The 22,382-nt window shown below is 36.2% G+C and overlaps 1 protein-coding gene across 4 annotated transcripts in view; it reads right to left on the bottom strand.

The window, feature by feature from the left end:
* DENND1B (DENN domain containing 1B) overlaps nucleotides 1-22,382 on the bottom strand; it is a 266,120-nt gene that overhangs the window by 35,428 nt on the left and 208,310 nt on the right. For all 4 annotated transcript variants that reach the window (XM_064594053.1, XM_064594051.1, XM_064594049.1 and 1 more), the window contains 4 exons: nucleotides 16,848-16,888; nucleotides 10,968-11,036; nucleotides 6,250-6,306; nucleotides 5,319-5,426 (listed from right to left, as the gene is read on the bottom strand). In XM_064594053.1, the coding sequence (XP_064450123.1) occupies nucleotides 5,319-5,426; nucleotides 6,250-6,306; nucleotides 10,968-11,036; nucleotides 16,848-16,888 (275 nt within the window). The remainder of the gene's footprint in view (nucleotides 1-5,318; nucleotides 5,427-6,249; nucleotides 6,307-10,967; nucleotides 11,037-16,847; nucleotides 16,889-22,382) is intronic.

Genomic DNA, 22,382 nt, shown 5'->3' with positions numbered 1-22,382 from the left:
AGGATGCTCTTTAGCCTCCACATATTTGAGTTCTTTCCGACTTTCCTCTTGTGATGGAGTTCTAGTTTCAAAGCATTATGGTCTGAAAATAGGCAGGGAATGATCCCAATCTTTTGGTACCAGTTGAGACCTGATTTGTGACCTAGGATGTGATCTATTCTGGAGAATGTTCCATGGGCACTAGAGAAAAATGTGTATCCTGTTGCTTTGGGATGGAATTATCTGAATATATCTGTGAAGTCTATTTGGTGCAGTGTGTCATTTAAAATCTTTATTTCCTTGTTGATCTTTTGCTTAAATGATCTGTTCATTTCAGTGAGGGGGTGTTAAAGTCCCCCACTATTACTGTATTGTTGTTGATGTGTTTCTTTGCTTTTGTTATTAAATTGGCTTATATAATTGGCTGCTCCCATGTTAGGGGCATAGATATTTACAATTGTTAGATCTTCTTGTTGGATAGACCCTTTAAGTAGGATATAGTGTCCTTCCTCATCTCTTATTACAGTCTTCAGTTTAAAATCTAATTTGTCTGATAGAAGGATTGCCACCCCAGCTTTCTTTTGGTGTCCATTAGCATGGTAAATGGTTTTCCACCCCCTCACTTTCAATCTGGGGGTGTCTTTGGGTCTAAAATGAGTCTCTTGCAGACAGCATATCGATGGGTCTTGTTTTTTAATCCAATCTGATAGCCTGTGTCTTTTGATTGGGGCATTTAGCCCATTTACATTCAGGGTAACTATTGAAAGATACGAATTTAGTGCCATTGTATTGCCTGTAAGGTGACTGTTACTGTATTGTCTGTGTTCCTTTCTGGTCTATGTTGCTTTTAGGCTCTCTCTTTGCTTAGAGGACCCCTTTCAAGATTTCCTGTAGGGCTGGTTTTGTGTCTGCAAATTCCTTTAGTTTTTGTTTGTCCTGGAAGCTTTTGATCTCTCCTTCTATTTTCAGTGACAGCCTAGCTGGATATAGTATTCTTGGCTGCATATTTTTCTCATTTAGTGCTCTGAATATATCCTGCCAGTCCTTTCTGGCCTGCCAGGTCTCTGTGGATAGGTCTGTTGCCAATCTAATGTTTCTACCATTGTAGGTTACATAACTCTTCTCCCAAGCTGCTTTCAGGGTTTTCTCTTTGTCTCTGAGACTCGTTAAGTTTTACTATTAGATGTCGGGATGTTGACCTATTTTTATTGATTTTGAGAGGGGTTGTCTGTGCTGCCTGGATTTTGATGCCTGTTTCCTTCCCCAAATTAGGGAAGTTCTCTGCTATAATTTGCTCCAATATACCTTCTGCCCCTCTCTCTCTTTCTTCTTCTTCTGGGATCCCAATTATTCTAATAGTGTTTCATCTTATGGTATCACTTACCTCTTGAATTCTGCCCTCGTGATCCAGTAGTTGTTTATATCTCTTTTTCTCAGCTTCTTTATTTTCCATCATTTGGTCTTCTATATCACTAATTCTCTCTTCTGCCTCATTTATCCTAGCAGTTAGAGCCTCCATTTTTTATTGTACCTCATTAATAGCCTTTTTGATTTCGACTTGGTTAGATTTTAGTTCTTTTATTTCTCCAGAAGGGGTTTCTCTAATATCTTCCATGCTTTTTTCAAGCCCAGCTAGTATCTTTATAATCGTCATTCTGAACTCTACTTCCGACATCTTACTAATGTCCGTATTGATTAGGTCCCTGGCAGTTAGTACTGCCTCTTGTTCTATTTTTTTTGAGGTCATTTTTTCCGTCTTGTCATTTTGTCCAGAGGAGAACAGATGAATGAGAGAACAAAATGCTAACAGGGTAACAACAACTCAAAAAAAATACACACTAAACAAATCAGAAGAGATCTGAAACTGGGGGAAAAGAAAGAAAGAAAAAAAAGGAATATGATCTAATATGAACAGGCTGGTGCATAGATCAGTGCCACACACTAGATTTTGGGCATATTTTGGTCTGTTAGAAGAAACTGCGTCCCAAAATTTTAAAGAAAGAGAAGCTTATGTATGTACAAAAATAAGGGTACATGCGATGAAGGGATGGATATGACTGTAAAGATGAAAATTATAAAAGATTTTATAAAAGGAATTGATAAGAAGTTGGTTGAAAAAAGAAAGAAGAGAAATAAAAAAAAAAAGAAAAGGGAGAGAATGTGATCAGGCCAGGGACTAGAACAAAGCCATACACTAGAGATTTAGGGTATATTTTGGTCTGTTAGAAGAAACTGTAATCCAAAATTTTAAAGAGAGAACAACTTTATATATATATATATATATATATATACCAAAAACAAGGTTAACTACTATGAAGGGATAGAACAGGACTCTAAAAATGAAAAATAAAAAAGATTTTTTAAAAAGGGATCAATAAGATGTTGGTTAAAAAAGGGAAAAAGAAAAATTCAAAAAAAAAGAAAAAAAGAAAATTCAAAAAATTAACTTTGAAAGACTAAAGAATCATGGTAAAAAAGCGATGAATTCTATGTGCAGTATTCCCCTAGCGCTGGAGTTCTGCCGTTCTCATTGATCAGTAAACTTGGTCTTGGCTGGCTGTTCTCGCTGATCTTCTGGGGGAGGGGCCTGTTGCTGTGGTTCCCAAATGTCTTTGCTGGAGGCAAAATTGCCCCGCCCTTGCCATTCCGGGCTAAGTAATCTGCTGGGTTTTGCTCTCGGGAGCTTTTGTTCCCTGCGAGCTTTCCGTACAGCTTTGGAGGCCGAGAGTGAAAATGGCGGCCTCCCAATCTCGGCCCCGGAGGAGCCGAGAATTCGGGGTCCTGCTCCTCAGTGAGCCCCCAGAGAAAAGCAGTCAGTCACTCCCGTCTCCCCGGTCTCCAGCCACACTCGTGCTCACCCAGCGTGTGACCAAGCATTTCTATCTCTGGCACCTGACCCTGTGTGGAGTCTCCAAACCCAGCAGATCCCTGCAGTGTGCTCCCACACTGCTCCTCCCAAGGGAGGAAGAGAGTCTCCCCAGATCTGCCGCTTGTTGGGTCCCTGCTGGAGGAGCAGTGGCCTGACTGTGCCGTGGATCACAGTTTATGGCAACCCTGAGCTGAGAGCCCACTCCTCGGCTACGTCTCTGCAGCTGCTTCCCCGCTCCAATACCTGGGAGCTCTGCCGCACTCAGGCACCCCTGGTCTTTCTGTGACCCCGAGAGTCCTGAGCCCACACTGTCCCATGAGGGCTCCACCCCCCGCTTAGCCACTGGAGAGACGTCCCTCAGTGGAGCCGACTTCTAAAAGTTCCGATTTTGTGCTCCGCTGCTCTATCACTTGCCAGTAGTGGCTGACAGGCACCAACTCCCCCGCCATCTATCTTCCCGAATATCGCCTTGGATTCTCTTCTCCGCACATCCTACCTTCCAGAAAGTGGTCACTTTCTGTTCAGAGAGTTGCTGCTCTTCTTTTCTTTGATCTCCTGTTGAGTTCGTAGGTGTTCAGAATGGTTTAATGCCTATCTAGCTGAATTCCTGGGACCAGATGAAATTTAGGTCACCTACTCCTCCGCCATCTTGCTCCTCCCCCCATATTATAATTCTTAAAAGAATAAGCCCTACTTCTCTTAATTCTTGTTAGAGTTATCATTTGTCATGTCCACCTGAAAACCACAAAATGCTAACTGATGAATACAGATAGTTGAATTAATATTATAATAAATGATGGCCAAGAAAATTCAGGATAAGTATGCAATGAATGTAACCTATTGTCTTGTGAAGTTTTCTGTAACTTAATACAATTTTCTCTATCAGAAATCGTCTAACAGAAACAAAAACAGAAATCTGTAATATATTTTATAACTAAATTATCATATAAATACACTGCCATGTTAAAGAAAGGAAGATTTAAAAATTTAAATGAGGAGCTGAAAATAGTTTTCCTAACTTAAAAGTGACATTTGGGACAGGGGTTTCTCTAATTGAAGTGTTTTCTTTCTATCTTAAAGCATCCAGTGAGTAAAAAAAATCTCATTCTTTTTCACATAAAAATCTATGCACCATGGTAAATATAACCTAACTGCTCCAATATCAAGGCAATAAATATTTTGCAAAAGTTTTTAAGATGCTGAAGCTTGAGAACCAATAGGAATTGAACATGCTAGTGATGGAAGAGAAATAGAGAAATTGATTGCAAACCCATTATTAGTTTACAAGTCAAAACATGTTTTCCAGTTAACAGTAGTAGCCATAGAAGGTTTCTACACTTGCAGAATTATTCATTGAGGGGCTTATTTTAGGTCAGACAATCAGCATTTACTACCAATATGTTGTAATTAAGCAATACTAATGTATGGAAAATATAAACTCATAAAAGGATACATCATAGAGAAGGCCCTTAGTATGGTATAAAAATGGTCCCATGAAGGCAGAGATGGGTTTTGCTTCTCCTGGAACACTTAAGAGTCATGACTGGTGCACAGTAGGTGCCGAATGATTAAATGAATGAATTTTCTTTATAAAGGTGAGGGTTTTAGTACAGTTTCACTGACCTCTCCCCATCCCTAATGACACAGAGAAGCACTTTAAGGCCATCTCTGTTCCTGCAGTGTGTGCAGATCCAGGAAAGCTAAGTGAGCATTAGGGATGCGTTCTCATCCCACTCTCCCACTAACTCCTTATAAGTCTTAGGGTAAGTGAGGTGACCATTCTGGCTATCAACTCCCTCATCCATAAACTTCAGTGACTGCAATAAATGAACTATAATCCAGTTGAGAATTCTTTTTAAAAGGTGGTTTTCTAAGGCCACTTAAAATATGATTTGGTGTATACAAATTTGGATCATTTAAACCTTCAGAAACATACTTATGAGGCAAAACCAGAGACACACATAGCTATAATTCTGAACACTTTCCTCCTGTAGGACAGTATTTTACATAACACTGACATATAAGCAGAAGCTTTAAATATTTATAGCAAATAAAATATCTAACTTTAGAAAAAATAGGCATATTACTTTATATTCTAATATCTATAGATGATTTTAATGGTCAAATTCCCATGTATGAACTTTATTTTATTTTTGGAGTAGAAATCTGTGATGTCCCCCTCATCATCAAGCTATTCACATCCTATAGCAATCACATGCTTACCTGTCTCTCTCCCCTTACTGGACTGTGAGCTCTATGAAGACCTAATAAAGTATGTAGAGACTGATATCTGGAACAACCGATTCTTAATCCTCTTGCAGCCTGCCCAGACACTACCTACTCAATCTCCTTGACTGGAAATACAAGCTCATATGATTAAAAAAAAAAAAAATGGGTCCAAAATTTTCTTAAAGAATTAACTGGAATTACATAATTTTAGAATTTGAAGACGAAGGGTAAATAAACTTACCTGGGCAAGCTTACGCTTTTCTATATTTCCTCCCTTTTCATTGTGTAATGTGTAAACTGGTGTATACTGTACAGAACCAGAACAGGTCCCATAATCCTCTTCATTTTCCTACACATTAGGAAATACACAAGTTAATTATTTTAAAATACTCCTTGTATTACTTTTGGACAAACTATCTGAAACAGATGCAAATAGCAAAATAACACATCAGATATAAGTTTAAAAAATCTATTTAGGAAGAAAATGCATTTTTCTATATTTTGAATTAATAATTTCCAAAATAATCTCTATTTTGAATAATTTGAATAAAATTTATATAAGGATTACTCTCCATCATAAAAATGGAAGTTTTAAGTAATATTTTTTCTTCAAGGATAGAAACTCAAAACAACTGACAAAAATCTGCAAAGATATAAGTAATCAAATCAAAAATACATATACGTACACATAAATATTCATATATATGCAACATTCATAGATTCAAATACATATCTTCAAAAAAATCTTTTATTAATTAAGAACATGCTTCAAATTAAAGTAGCGACTACTGGAAAGATCCTATAAAGATGGTATTCCTGGCTTAATTCTGCACCAAAGATCATCTTTTTAAAGAAATTCTCGGCTTGAAGCAAGAATTTCAATTGTGATATCAAGGCAATCAACTTTATGAAAACATACATCCTGTTAAAGCATTTTTGAAGATCTCCGTTGTTCTGTGTTAAAATATGCAAACGATAAAGAGATTATTCAGTGGATGCATATAGAATGGCAGATAGTTGCCAGAGGGCTTGTTATGAAAAATACATTGTTGAACAAAGGGCTAAGCATATTTCAAACGTCATTAAAAACATAAATCTCGTGTGATTTGTAAAGTATAAGCTTCAAACTAATGTAAGAATCAAGGAAGAACGAAAAGAAGAATATGACATACCTTGTGTTTTAGCTTACTCTTCACTTCCTTTATTCCCTGCTTTGCATGATTTTTTGCCTAGAAAAAGGTAACACAAGTGTCTGGCTCAGCATGGTTCTATTACCATTTAAAGAGTAAGCAGATGAGCTCTCACTTCATGAAACTTGCTAACTTCATATTACTTAGAAAAAGAACAAAATATAATCTAAAACTTAATTTTCAGGAAGACCACATCACTTACTATATTATATCTAAATTAGTGAAAACATGATTAGTTTCTGTTTGCATCCTAATATCATACAAAGGCTAACATTTAGCCTGTTTGCCTCCTCAACTATAGAAAACACAGGAGTCAACCAGATTACTACTGTCCAGTCTTAATTTGAAATTGTGATTAACTGGGGGTGAAAAGAAGAATGCACATCATCACAGCAGCAGGCTATTCGGGCAAATGTTTGGACTTTAAGAAACTCAGGCACCTTTACAAAGCTTTATTAAAATGCTCTTACAGGCAGACATGAGTTTTTATTAGCAGAGATACCTTAATGTTATGGCTATTTCATGCCCAGTTTTTCTGGTACAAATTAAAGGTCACTTAACATAAGATGCTATCCTCATGCTCCATAGGGACTCTGACTGCAGCATTTGAGCTTCTCAGGTGCTGATATGATTCCTGTGGAATATAACTTAACACAAGTAACTGGGGACCTTCCTTAAACCTTGGCCTTTATTCCACTGGAAATTCCCACTCAGAGTGGCCAGAGTGGAAAAGAAAGGAAACTCACATTTATGTTGTGTTTCCTCAGTATATGACTATGTGCTGGGTACCTAGCATATATTAGCTCATTTAATCATCACAAGTCTCTAAAGTTAGTACTATTATTATTACATTTTACAAATAAGGAAAGTGACTCAGAGGGGATCAGTCTGCATAGCCTAGGTTCAAATCTGGGTCCATTTCATTTTTAAGTCCAACTTCTCACCATCAAAAAGGAGAAGGAAGAACTAAGGTTTTAAAAATATATCCACTGAATATAAGCCTTACAAGAGAAAAGGCATCATGAGTCTCATTCTACAGACATGGAAGCTAAGGTCATAGAGACTTAAGACTTTCCAACTCTAGGTGGTTCTTGCTAGAACTCAAGGAGTGTTCTTGCTCCTTCTACCAAATCACCCTGCTTTCCCAATTACTTCTAGGAAGAGTGAATATGTCTTCCCAAGTTCATTTAGGGGATGGCTCTTATTTCTTTGCTGTTAATATCTGTAGTACCTAATACTATTTGGCATATAGTAACTGCTCAAATTATGTCTTGAACTCAAATAAACAACTATTTCTTTATTGCAAATGAGGCAAAATCAAAACATATTATACATAGTAAAAGATAACCTAAAAAGCCAAATAACACTAAATTGTATTCCTGTGGCTCTTTAGAATTAAAGCAGTTTCACATTCATTGTTTTATTGGTAAAGCCACTTAATCTATTTAAAGGGTCCCGTATTAATCCCTACATTTTCATTAGGTAAAAATGAATAATTACCAAGAAAATAATCCGGCTTCCATCTCCTAGAACTTGTATCGATCTTTGCTCTTGTTTTGTTTATATTCTAACTTATCTAAGTATCTTCTATTCTTTCAAAATTCACTTGATTCACACTAATCTTTGCAGATACTTCTAAGTGTATAGAGTTGAATCTAGTGTCTGTAATCCATGTACTGATTCATTTAAAGGGCTACTGCCCTACCTCTTCCACTGACCTCTTTCAGACTATCTGGAAGATGGGGTACAGGTTCTCTCTATCCTTTTTAATACCAAGCTGAAAAGAAGCAGTAAACAAGTATTCTCTACAGAGAAGCATCCAGCAAATGGCTTTAGTTAATAATTTAAAAGGCAAAAACCTAACAAGATAGTTGACTCAGAAAATCTTTTAGCCAAATCAATTACGTATTCACTTTACAGTTATTTTTAGATTTCTAAGAAAAGTGTACATGTTAATTCTAGTTTTCTTTATGGTTTCTAAAAGCATAGGAAAAATGAGAGCATAAAAAGCATAGAGAAAATGTTCTAAGGATAGAAGAACTGTTCTAACAATAGGACAAAACCATTATTTCCTTCAACAAATACATATTCAGTTCCTCTGTAGTATGTCCAAAACAGAGCGAAGGGACCATGACACAACATAAAACTAGCAGGAACAGTGCCTATGTCACTCGCACTATGTGCCACCCTCACTGCTCTACAAATAACCAGTACAACGCCTAGTTCTTAAGAGGTACTCAGATAACTGACCGAATGAAACAGTTTAAAACATGTTTCCCAGTTTTTAAAAATTTACTATCTATGGAAAATCAAGTAAATAAATTCTGTTAAAGCCATACGGGAGAGATCAGAAGTTTTGTTCATAGTAATCTGTGGTCAAAGGAGGAAGCTCAAGAGTTCATATTTAAGAATATGAGCAGCCTGGAAAGATGTTTTAGGTACAACTATGGAAGTCACAAACTGACTTTACTTGTCCCAAATCTCTTGACTTCTGGATTCATGTGCAACACGATCATGAGATAAATGATGAAAGCAATTAAGTATATTCTGAAGACCTTAACTGGCCTGAAATTAGTTTAGGGAATAATCTTCCAGAGAGCAGAATTTTAACTTGGGAACATTTTACTGTTCTGCAGAAAATAAAACACTCTACTGATTAGAAAGATAAAAATATGAATAATGAATAGGTTTTGAACATGTTTATTTCTGGGTTTTTGTGGAAAATATAAGTGAAATTAAGGAGAAAAACATATTTAGCAAAATAATACAACACAATTTCTCTAAGACTGAGGAAAACCTTCAAGTGTTTGTTCAAGAATAAAATAAAGGGCACTTGACTGAGAAACCTTTTTTACAATCTTAAGTGAATGTGAGAAACAAGGCTAGTTTGATGTTTCACATGGCAGCCATGTGTTATTTCATTGTAAAAAAATAAAATCTCTCCAAAAACTGTATATAAATCAAACCATCAGTATTATAGAGTAAGATAGTGACATACTCAGAGAGGTTTTCCAGAAAAACTATGAAACAACCAAACAAAACGCATAGCCTGATGTTTCCCAGGCAAAATGATAACCTCTTCCTACGATAAGGCTTCAAACAGTTCAGAATTTTGGCACCATATTTTTGAATCCACTCTGTAGATTAGCTTTCCTACTATAAAATGTAATCTTTGAAATTGATTTTTTTTAACAGTAATGGTGGCTACATATATGTCATAATTGTAAGTCAAAACAAGAATGTAAGTTCTAAGCTTATTAAAATTTATTATTCCATTACTAATTCAATCATGTCAGTTCCTTTACTGAGAAAGCATTTGAAGATAAACTCCTATAAAATCAAACTATTGCCCTCGGGTGCCTGGGTGGCTCAGTTGGTTGAGCCTTGGACTCTTGATTTCTGCTCAGGTCATGATCTCAGGGTCATGAGATTGAGCCCAGAATTGAGTTCGTGTTCAGCGTGGAGTCTACTTGAGATTCTCTCTCCTTCCTCTGACCCTCCCCCCGCCTGCACATGCTGTTTCTCTCTCTCAAATAAATAAATAAAATCTTAAAAAAATAATAATAAAAATAAAAAATAAAAAAAATAAAAAATAAAAAATTACTGGATACCAACCCACTAGCTCCAACTAGTTTAATATTAGAGATAAAGATGCACGCAGGTAAAACAAGTGCTGAAACAGAAGTAACACTGGCCCAGTGAGGACCCAAAAGATATATGAACCCTTATAGTGTGGGGCTGGACATTTTATAGGGAAATAGCTAATGCCTAAGCTAAGTCTTATAGGATGATTAGTGTTTACTGGGTTTTGGATAAAATACAAGAATAAATGCTCCAGTTAGTAGAAATGGATTATGTAAGAATAGAGGCAGAAAAGAACATCTTGCATTCATGAAATGAGGAGTAGCTCAGTATCTTTAGCGATATGGCAGGCTCTAGGGTTGGGGTGAATGGGAAGGACATAAGAGGAATCAGGTCTTGAAGGGTCTTTGCTATTATATTAAAGAGATTTTTATTTTTTATTAATTATTTTTATTGCTATTGATATGGCTATTTTTATTTTATTATCAGCCATGGAGAATCACTGAAGAATTTTAATTATGGAGTCGGGCATCTTTGAGGGAAGAGAACTTGCCATATTTTTCTATTTTTTCTTACTGAAGCTTCAAGTATACAATGAGAATTTAAAGTATGTTGCAAAATGAAAGAATCAAATCTTTAAAAATGGCACTTCATTATGGACTATTTCAATCTAAGTGCACAATTTTACTGACAGTTTTGAAATAAACTGAAGAATTGTTTTTAGATTATATAAAGGGAATATCCTTTCTATACAATAGTTTTAATAACTGAATTCACTTCGGTCAATATTAAATCTAAATTTTTTAAAGCTTTTTTTTTTTAAAGATTTTTTTATTTATTTGAGAGAGAGAATGAGAGAGAGAGACAGCATGAGATGGGGGAGGGTCAGAGGGAGAAGCAGACTCCCCACTGAGCAGGGAGCCCGATGTGGGACTCGATCCCGGGACTCCAGGATCATGACCTGAGCCGAAGGCAGTTGCTTAACCAACTGAGCCACCCAGGCGCCCTAAAGCTTTTTGAAAAGAAAAAATAGGAAGTATTCTAGATTTACATGTCTGTCAGCTAGGGAAATGTATAATTTTATCAACAGAATTTTTAAACATCAAAAGAAAACTTACAAATTTATATGCTGTCCGTACAGCTGGAGTTGCTTTGGTCATTGCTGTGTTAAACAGTGCACCTCCTTTCTGCAAAGAAAAAACAGAAACATATTTCCAAAAATTTTAAACCACACTGTCCTGAAAACAAAGCATTATTAATAGTATGGAAAAAGAACTTTTCTCACAAATTAAAGACCTACAGAAATCATGTCACATTAAATGTTTTCAAGCTTTTATATACTATAGTAATTTCTGACAAAATGTAAACATTCTACTCTGTTCTTTTAGTTGGTGTAATACACAATTTAAAAATAATTTCATCTTTGCAGTTTAGGCAGACTTGAGCAACATGACAAGTAATAAGTATATATATAAAACTTAATAAAAAAGAACTACAAGCAACTGTTTAATTGCTTTAAGGTTGGGCAATAAAGCCTAAATCTGTGGAGGCAAGTTTTACATTTTAAAAAATCATATTAACTTATTAGAGAAATCCTTTCTGGAGAAGTAAAAGAACTAAAATCTAACCAAGTCAAAATCAAAAAGGCTATTAATGAGGTGCAATCAAATATGGGGGCACTAACTGCTAGGATAAATGAGGCAGAAGAGAGAATTAGTGATATAGAAGACCAAATGATGGAAAATAAAGAAGCTGAGAAAAAGAGAGATAAACAACTACTGGATCACGAGGGCAGAATTTGAGAGATAAGCGATACCATAAGACAAAACAACATTAGAATAATTGGGATCCCAGAAGAAGAAGAAAGAGAGAGAGGAGCAGAAGGTATATTGGAGCAAATTACAGCTGAGAACTTCCCTAATTTGGGGAAGGAAACAGGCATCAAAATCCAGGCAGCACAGACAACCCCTCTCAAAATCAATAAAAATAGGTCAACACCCCGACATCTAATAGTAAAACTTACGAGTCTCGGAGACAAAGAGAAAACCCTGAAAGCAGCTTGGGAGAAGAGATATGTAACCTACAATGGTAGAAACATTAGAATGGCAACAGACCTATCCACAGAGAACTGGCAGGCCAGAAAGGACTGGCAGGATATATTCAGAGCACTAAATGAGAAAAATATGCAGCCAAGAATACTATATCCAGCTAGGCTGTCACTGAAAATAGAAGGAGAGATCAAAAGCTTCCAGGACAAACAAAAACTAAAGGAATTTGCAAACACGAAACCAGCCCTACAAGAAAACTTGAAAGGGGTCCTCTAAGCAAAGAGAGAGCCTAAAAGCAACATAGACCAGAAAGGAACACAGACAATACAGTAACAGTCACCTTACAGGCAACACAATGGCACTAAATTCATATCTTTCAATAGTTACCCTGAATGTAAATGGGCTAAATGCCCCAATCAAAAGACACAGGCTATCAGATTGGATTAAAAAACAAGACCCATCGATATGCTGTCTGCAAGAGACTCATTTTAGATTCAAAGACACCTCTAGATTGAAAGCGAGGGGGTGGAAAACCATTTGCCATGCTAATGGACACCAAAAGAAAGCTGGGGGGCAATCCTTATATCAGACAAATTAGATTTTAAACCGAAGACTGTAATAAGAGATGAGGAAGGACACTATATCCTACTTAAAGGGTCTATCCAACAAGAAGATCTAACAGTTGTAAATATCTATGCCCCTAACATGGGAGCAGCCAATTATATAAACCAATTAATAACAAAAGCAAAGAAACACATCGACAACAATACAATAATAGTGGGGGACTTTAACACCCCCCCCTCACTGAAATGGACAGATCGTCTAAGCAAAAGATCAACAAGGAAATAAAGACTTTAAATGACACACTGGACCAAATGGACTTCACAGACATATTCAGAACATTCCATCCCAAAGCAACAGGATACACATTCTTCTCTAGTGCCCATGGAACATTCTCCAGAATTGATCACATCCTAGGTCACAAATCAGGTCTCAACCGGTACCAAAAGATTGGGATCATTCCCTGCATATTTCCACAATGCTTTGAAACTAGAACTCCATCACAAGAGGAAAGTCGGAAAGAACTCAAATATGTGGAGGCTAAAAAGCATCCTACTAAAGAATGAATGGGTCAACCAGGAAATTAAAGAAGAATTAAAAAAATTCATGGAAACCAATGAAAATGAAAACATAACTGTTCAAAATCTTTGGGATGCAGCAAAGGCAGTCCTAAGAGGAAAGTATAGAGTAATACAAGCCTTTCTCAAGAAACAAGAAAGGTCTCAAGTACACAACCTAACCCTACACCTAAAGGAGCTGGAGAAAGAACAGCAAATAAAGCCTAAACCCAGCAGGAGAAGAGAAATAATAAAGATCAGAGCAGAAATCAATGAAATAGAAACCAAAAGAACAGTAGAACAGATCAACGAAACTAGGAGCTGGTTCTTGAAAGAATTAACAAGATTGATAAACCCCTGGCCAGACTTATCAAAAAGAAAAGAGAAATGACCCAAATAAATAAAATCAGGAATGAAAGAGGAGAAATCACAACCAACACCAAAGAAATACAAACAATTATAAGAACATACAATGAGCAACTCTATGCCAGCAAGTTAGATAACCTGGAAGAAATGGATGCATTCCTAGAGATGTATCAACTACCAAAACTGAACCAGGAAGAAATAGAAAACCTGAACAGACCTATAACCACTAAGGAAATTGAAGCAGTCATCAAAAATCTCCCAACAAACAAAAGCCCAGGGCCAGATGGCTTCCCAGGGGAATTCTACCAAACATTTCAAGAAGAATTAATACCTATTCTTCTGAAACTGTGCCAAAAAATAGAAATGGAAGGAAAACTTCCAAACTCATTTTATGAGGCCACCATTACCTTGATCCCAAAACCAGACAAAGACCCCATCAAAAAGGAGAATTACAGACCAATATCCCTGATGAACATGGATGCAAAAATTCTCACCAAAATACTAGCCAATAGGATCCAACAGTACATTAAAAGGATTATTCACCACGACCAAGTGGGATTTATCCCTGGACCGCAAGGTTGGTTCAACACCTGCAAATCAATCAACGTGATACAATACATTAACAAAAGAAAGAACAAGAATCATATGATCCTCTCAATAGATGCTGAAAAAGCATTTGACAAAGTACAGCATCCTTTCTTGATCAAAACTCTTCAGAGTATAGGCATAGAAGGTAAATACCTCAATATCATAAAAGCCATCTATGAAAAACCTACAGCGAATATCATTCTCAATGGGGAAAAGCTGAGAGCTTTCCCCCTAAGGTCAGGAACACGGCAGAGATGTCCACTATCACCACTGCTATTCAACATAGTATTGGAAGTCCTAGCCACAGCAATCAGACAACAGAAAGAAATAAAAGGCATCCAAATCGGCAAAGAAGAAGTCAAACTCTCACTCTTTGCAGATGATATGATACTCTATGTGGAAAACCCCAAAGACTCCACCCCAAAACTGCTAGAACTCATACAGGAATTCAGTAAAGTGGCAGGATATAAAATCAATGCACAGAAGTCAGTGACATTCCTATCTACCACCAACAAGACAGAAGAAAGAGAAATTAAGGAGTCAATCACATTTACAATTGCACCCAAAATCATAAGATACCTAGGAAAAAATCTAACCAAAGAGGCAAAGGATCTGTACTCAGAAAACTATAAAATACTCATGAAAGAAATGGAGGAAGACACAAAGAAATGGAAAAACGTTCCATGCTCATGGATTGGAAGAACAAATATTGTGAAGATGTCAATGCTACCTAAGAGCAATCTACACATTCAATGCAATCCCCATCAAAATACCATCCACTTTTTTCAAAGAAATGGAACAAATAATCCTAAAATTTGTATGGAACCAGAAAAGACCCCAAATAGCCAGAGGAATGTTGATTAAGAAAAGCAAAGCTGGCGGCATCACAATTCTGGACTTCAAACTCTATTACAAAGCTGTCATCATCAAGATAGTATGGTACTGGCACAAAAACAGACACATAGATCAATGGAACAGAACAGAGAGCCCAGAAATGGACCCTCAAGTCTATGGTCAACTAGTCTTCCACAAAGCAGGAAAGAATGTCCAATGGAAAAAAGACAGTCTCTTCAACAAATGGTGTTGGGAAAATTGGATAGCCACATGCAGAAGAATGAAACTGAACCATTTCCTTACAGCACACACAAAAATAGACTCCAAATGGTTGAAAGACATTGTTGTGAGACAGGAGTCCATCAAAATCCTAAAGGAGAACACAGGCAGCAACCCTTTCGACCTCAGCCACAGCAACTTCTTCCTAGAAACATCGCCAAAGGCAAGGGAAGCAAGGGCAAAAATGAACTATTGGGACTTCATCAAGATAAAAAGCTTTTGCAAAGCAAACAGTCAACAAAACCAAATGACAACCGACAGAATGGGAGAAGATATTTGCAAATGACATATCAGATAAAGGGCTCGTATCCAAAATCTATAAAGAACTTATCAAACTCAACACCCAAAGAACAAAGAATCCAATCAAGAAATGGGCAGAAGACATGAACAGACATTTTTCCAAAGAAGACATCCAAATGGCCAACAAACACATGAAAAAGTGCTCGACATCACTCGGCATCAGGGAAATCCAAATCAAAACCTCAATGAGATACCACCTCACACCAGCCAGAATGGCTAAAATTAACAAGTCAGGAAATGACAGATGTTGGCGGGGATGTGGAGAAAGGGGAACCCTCTTACACTGTTGGTGGGATTGCAAGCTGGTGCAGCCGCTCTGGAAAACAGTACAGACGTTTCTCAAAAAGTTGAAAATAGAGCTACCATACGATCCAGTAATTGCACTACTGGGTATTTACCCCAAAGATACAAAAGTAGGGATTCGAAAGGGTACGTGCACCCCAATGTTTATAGCAGCAATGTCCACAACAGCCAAACTGTGGAAAGAGCCAAGATGTCCATCGACAGATGAATGGATAAAGAAGAAGTGGTATATATATACAATGGAATATTATGCAGCCATCAAAAGGAATGAGATCTTGCCATTTGTAACGACGTGGATGGAACTGGAGGGTATTATGCTGAGTGAAATAAGTCAAACAGAGAAAGACATGTCATATGACCTCACTGATAGGAGGAATTCTTAATCTCAGGAAACAAACTGAGGGTTGCTGGAGTGGGGCGTGGGGTGGGAGGGATGGGGTGACTGGGTGATAGACACTGGGGAGGGTATGTGCTCTGGTAAGCGCTGTGAATTGTGCAAGACTGTTGAATCTCAGATCTGTACCTCTGAAACAAATAATGCAATATACATTAAGAAAAAAAAAAAGAAGATAGCAGGAGGGGAAGAATGAAGGGGGGAAATCGGAGGGGTAGACGAACCATGAGAGACGATGGACTGTGAAAAACAAACTGAGGGTTCTAGAGGGGAGGGGATGGGAGGATGGGTTAGCCTGGTGATGGGTATTACAGAGGGCACGTTCTGCATGGAGCACTGGGTATTATGCACAAACAATGAATCATGGAACACTACATCAAAAACTAATGATGTAATGCATGGGGATTAACATAACAATAAAAAATTAAAAGAAAAATCATATTAACAAGAAGCACTTGACCAGAAATGATAAAACTCCCCTCAAATCATACTTTTCCCTCCTAATTCCCATGTTCTAGGATATAATATAAGTTGACAATAACATCTTGCTTTTCAAAACGAGCCATTTATCTTTGAACAAAAGCTTTCCATTTTAAAATTATATTTATGAATATCATATAAAATAAAAATACTTAAAATGTGAAAAAATATACAAACATTTCAACTATTGCCAATAAACAGCGTAAGTATAAGCAGCTTCCTTTTACTGAACATTGCTCCATATATGTTTGAGTGAAGGAGGAAGAAACAGTGAAGGGTTATCATTACCTTGACTGTATGCACCCATTGTTGATATGACCTCGGGTTTCCTGGAAAATATAAAAATAAGATGTCAGGAATATTTGATCTAAAATAAATCCATAAACTAAAATTAAGAACTAATATTTCCAGGATTTTAGCAGGCAAATTTTGTTTATCAGCAATGTTGTGGCAGAAGCAATGGTATTGTAAGAACTATTAAATTGCTCTTAGGAACGCAGTGATTAGAATGTTTAAGAACAGACATTTTTTTCTTTACTCACATATAAAGGTAATATGCTAAAATATTCTATCTTCTTTCATTTTAATATGACGTTCAGAGGGGGAAAATATACCCTCTTTTTTGAAATGCAAGATGCCTGTGTCTCTTTACTAATTTTTCAATGTTTTATGTCTATATTGTCTTGTAAAAGTTTGCCTCTTCTACGCAACTGGGTTCGTTTAAAAGTAATACTGCAAGTGGGGCGCCTGGGTGGCTCAGTTGGTTGAGCGACTGCCTTCGGCTCAGGTCATGATCCTGGAGTCCCGGGATCGAGTCCCACATTGGGCTCCCTGCTTGGCGGGGAGTCTGCTTCTCCCTCTGACCCTCCCCCCTCTCATGTGCTCTCTCTCATTCTCTCTCTCAAAATCTTAAAAAAAAAAAAAAAAAGTAATACTGCAGTGCATAGGGAAAGAAAAAACTAGACGGGAATTCTAAAATGCAAAGAAACTTGAAGACAAAAAAAGATTATCTACGGTTTTTAACTATAAATTAATGGATCGCAAATTTTACTGTAATGCAATACAGTCAGAGTTCTGAAGATATTCTCTAGTTGTAAATCCAAGTTTGAAAGATATGAAGCAAATGAAGGTTTTAGTCTATAAAACATTATGGTTATTAGAAAGTTCAAATGCTGACAAAGTTCTTTTTCTTTTTTTTTAAGTTTTTATTCAAGTTCCAGTTGTTAACATACAGAGTAATATTAGTTTCAGGTGTACAATACAGTGACTCAGCACTTCCATACAACATCCGGCGCTCATCACAGCAAGTGCACTCCTTAAAACCAGTTCTAATAAAACTAGTAATCACATGTTTGGTTCCAAGTATGGTAATTTAATCAATAAAATGATATCAGAAGGCAAAAAAAGGAACACAATCTCAACTAATGTTTAATATCAACTGACTTAGATTTCATCGGCCTTCTTGGTTTAAATGCTTAAAAAACAAAGTCCTGATGGCTACTCCAAGTACAAGTAATCCCTAAAACAGATTATGGTCTCTTCTTTTTTTTAATTGCAGTATAGTTGACATATAACATCATACTATTTTCAGATATAGAGCATAATGATTCAATATTTGTATATATTGCAAAATGATCACCACATAAATCTAGTTAACATCTATCACCACCTATGTTCTCTACTTGCATGTAGTTGTGTTCTTTTAAAAAATTCATTCCGTTGCTGTTATAAAATAGAAGCTGAATGATCCCAGCCCAAGAACTGATTTCCAGCTGCTGTCTTTGCACTCCTAACCAACATCAGACAAAATGTGTCCAGCTCTGATATGACTCCTGTTATTAAACCTTTCTCTAATTCAAAGAAAAAAATCAAGAAATAACCCCCATTGTGAAAAACATCTCTTACTACTCAGCACTGCACTTCACTTTTCTGGAAGAAAATACCTGGGCAAAAATAATATTTTTTTCTAATCTTATGAAATGATTATAGCAAAATGTATCTACTCAAAATAACCTCTGTAAATAAAATTTGCACTGTTAAAAAACCATGAATTTCAGGTGGTATTTGTCCTAAACAATTTTTTAATGATATTTCCTTTGTAACATAACAAAAAAATTCAAGTTATTCAAGTTATTCTTTATTTCTAAGGAGAGTTTATTAACAAAAAAATAAACAGTATATCTTTACCCAGATTGTTCATATACTTTTACCTCTCTGCTAAAGGTTCTCATCAGTTCATATACTTAATAACTTCTCTATTAAAAATGGTTGGGTAGAAATCACAAATTTAAGACTTGGTTGTTACTTATAGTATTCTGGGAAGTGTTTTACTTTCATTCTTTTCCCAAAATAAATGGAAGAAAGTAGAAAGAGAAATATTAACTTCTATATGATAACTATTTAGCATTCTGGAACACTTGTCAATCCAGAATATAATTTTTTAAGCCTCTAAACTACAAAGAAAATTAGTATCATAAAACTTCAGAGCAGTTATAGAAAGGTCAGTGTCTTAGAGTTATGAGGAATAAAAATAGCTCATATTCAGCTCTTCACAGGTCACAAAATGTTTTTACCTACATTCCCTTATCTGAGTTGTGTTTTTGTACTCTAAAATAGGCAAAGCAGGTAGTGTCTTAGGCAGCACAATTCAATGAGAGGAAGTGGGCTTTGGAGTCCAATGATCCGAGAGTTCAAGTCCACTGTATCCTTGTAAACTATGGGATTTGGGACTAGATCTTTAACCTGGCTGCTACAATGTTACTTAGTACAGTACCTAGCACATCACAAACACACCAAAAATGTAAGTTATTGTAACTTGCCAAACGAGGAAACTGAAGGTTCTGAGGTAGCACATTATTTGCCCAAGGTCACAAAGATAGCAACTGAGAAAGAATAAGAATCTAGGTATTTGAATTCTTGGTTCTGTAGTCCTTCAACTCTGAAATTCTACCTCTTAAGACTGCTAAATAGAATATGATAAAACAGAGATTTCCCCTGTATCACTTCACACTAATTACATTAGAAATGAAAAGGGGCTGCTCAAAGTGGATACCTTGAGAAGAAATAGCTGACAGAATCACCAATAATAACCCAGAATTATATGCACAGGGGAAAACAGGAAGTCCCTACATAAACTGCTTGAGATGACAGGGAAGCATGTGGTACAATTTAGGTAGATTCCTGTTAAAAATTTCTTTTAGGGCGCCTGGGTGGCTCAGTTGGTTAAGCGACTGCTTTCAGCTCAGGTCATGATCCCAGGGTCCTGGGATCGAGTTCCGCATCCGGCTCCCTGCTCTGCGGGGAGCCTGCTTCTCCCTCTCCCACTCCCCCTACTTGTGTTCCCTCTCTCGCTGTGTCTCTCTCTGTCAAATAAATAAATAAAATCTTTAAAAAAAAAAAAAAATTTCTTTTAAAGATATTTGTTTCTTGGGGTGCCTGGGTGGCTCAGTCATTAAACGTCTGCCTTTGGCTCAGGTCATGAATCCGGGGTCCTGGGATCGAGCCCCACATCAGGCTCCCTGCTCGGCGGGAAGGCCTGCTTCTCCCTCTCCCACTCTCCCTGCTTGTGTTCCCTCTCTCACTGTGTCTCTCTCTGTCAAATAAATAAAATCTTAAAAAAAAAAAAAGATATTTGTTTTTTTAAATTTAGTGCTTTTCAGATTGAAAGCTTCTATTTCCACAAAATTTATGAGACAAGTACATTATTTTAAAAAATATTTCTTAAAGGCTATTTTTCTTCTTAAAAATGAATCTGAATGCCAAAAAAAAAAAAAAAAAATCTCTCAGTCCTTCCACTAAAGTCACTGGATTATGGAAATAACAAGCATTATTGAGGAAATTCCCAACACTGTTCTCATTAAACATACGAGTGATTTTCTCAAACTCAAGGACAAAGTATCTTTGTTTCCCACTTGTGCAAAGACTTCTTCCTCAAATGTGTTTGCTTAAATTCCAGTAATCTGTAGTTACTTCTCAAAAAAATATATAAATTTATCTAAATTGTTCAGTGAAGCCAGAAAAATGCCACTAAAACGGGTAACTACCTACTACCTTTTCAAATTCTCTTGGTGCCTCAGTCAGTACAAAAAAGAAAGAATTAAATAAATAAAAGACTGATCAGATTATGTCAGGAAACTAATGAAGCAACAAATGCTAATGAAGAATAACTATATGCTTCTATATAAAATCAATCTGAAAATGTCTCTCATTTTTAAAGTTTAGATAACTGGAAGTGGATTTAAAAAACTAGTCTAATTTTAAATGAAAAAAATATGCAAAAAACCCCACCCCATGTTCTTAACTACTCAATATTCCTTAGCTGCTTTTTCATAAACCAATGTTCGTGTTTATCTAATTTCGTCCTTTGTTCTACTGTGTCCACTTTTATTATCTTTTAGCCACTATGGGTATTCTTCCCTTTACACACTTCCTGATATTACTTTGCTCTTAAGGTTGATTATTCTACAAAGGTCTCATGAAAAAAATCAGGAGTAACAGGGATTTCTTTACAGTCCTGACCACCGGGATTTAGAGGACAGAAAACAGTTTTTGGAGATCTGTATGCATTCAGGCTTTAACCATAGTTCTGATTCAATGTGAATCTAGGTTTGCTATGAATGACTGTCCTGCATTGTATATCCTTAACAAAGCCACAATAATTACAAAGTTCCACCATAGTCATATTCATTTTATCATCACCATATGTAGACTGTATAAATAGAGTATATAAACTGCCATTGCAGTGACACAGAAAGGGGAGAAATTAGATACTTCTCTGAAATTTCCTAATTATTTTTGCTTAAAGGAACATGATTTTTTCCTCAGCCTTAGTGAATGTTGATTTTTCTTACAGTGATCTTTCTTAGGGCTTTATGTATAAAAATCTTCAACGGATAATCATGAGACAGGAATTTTACTTTATCCACTTGGAGTAGAGAAGGCTTGGGTAGTGCTCTTGTTTACTGAATGTCTTCTAATTAAGAAGATTTCTTATCACAAGAAAGCAATATATTATAGTTATTAAATCAAGAGCTTTGAACCCAGGCAGACACAGGTTGAGTTCAGCCTCTAGCACTACTAGCAGTGAGTTGGGGCAAATTGTTGAGATAAGTGCCCTCATAAAAATGGGGATGGGTAATCAAAATACCTCACAGGTGCTCTTGAGGTAAAATTTGTAGAGCTCTTATAAGAGATTCTGTCACATATTAATATTCAGTAAGTAGGAACAATTATAATTATTCTTACTATAGGAGAGAAATGAGTTATAATAGTTCACTTCTTTGAAAAATAGTTTCATATCATGATATAGACATCCTTCTTACAAATGTAGTCTAAATGACAAATGGATTATGTTCTTTTATATATATATGTCATTTATAAGAACATTACTAATTTTTATTGGATTATTCATATTTTTATTTCAAATCCTAATAAATTGTGCTTTATATTTTTCTAAGAATAATCTCTATATATCTCTAAAATAATAACCTAAAATACAATGATTAAAAAATAACACTTGTTAGCCAGGCATAATTTTTAATATATTTTCTTGCTGTACATACTGAAATTAATACTTGTTGAACTATGTTTTCCTTTTGAATCAGTATTGCCCCCACCACCACCAAATTAAGATAAGTGTTCAAAACTTTTTTCATTTTAAGAAAGAAAAACAAAGTGGTTGGCCTGAAGTTGTACTGCAAATGTAGCAGTCTCTAAGTCAGATGCCAACTGGTGATCAGTATCCCATTCTTTTTTTTTTTTTTTTTAAAGATTTTATTTATTCATTTGAGACACAGAGATATGGAGAGAGAGAGAAAGCATGAG

This window comes from Mirounga angustirostris, unplaced genomic scaffold (genome assembly GCF_029215605.1).
Source record: "Mirounga angustirostris isolate CCGP_5_RB_7025 unplaced genomic scaffold, mMirAng1.0.hap1 SCAF_6, whole genome shotgun sequence".
In the NCBI taxonomy this organism is placed as follows: Eukaryota; Metazoa; Chordata; class Mammalia; order Carnivora; family Phocidae; genus Mirounga; species Mirounga angustirostris.
This window is presented reverse-complemented; position numbering and strand designations above follow the sequence as displayed.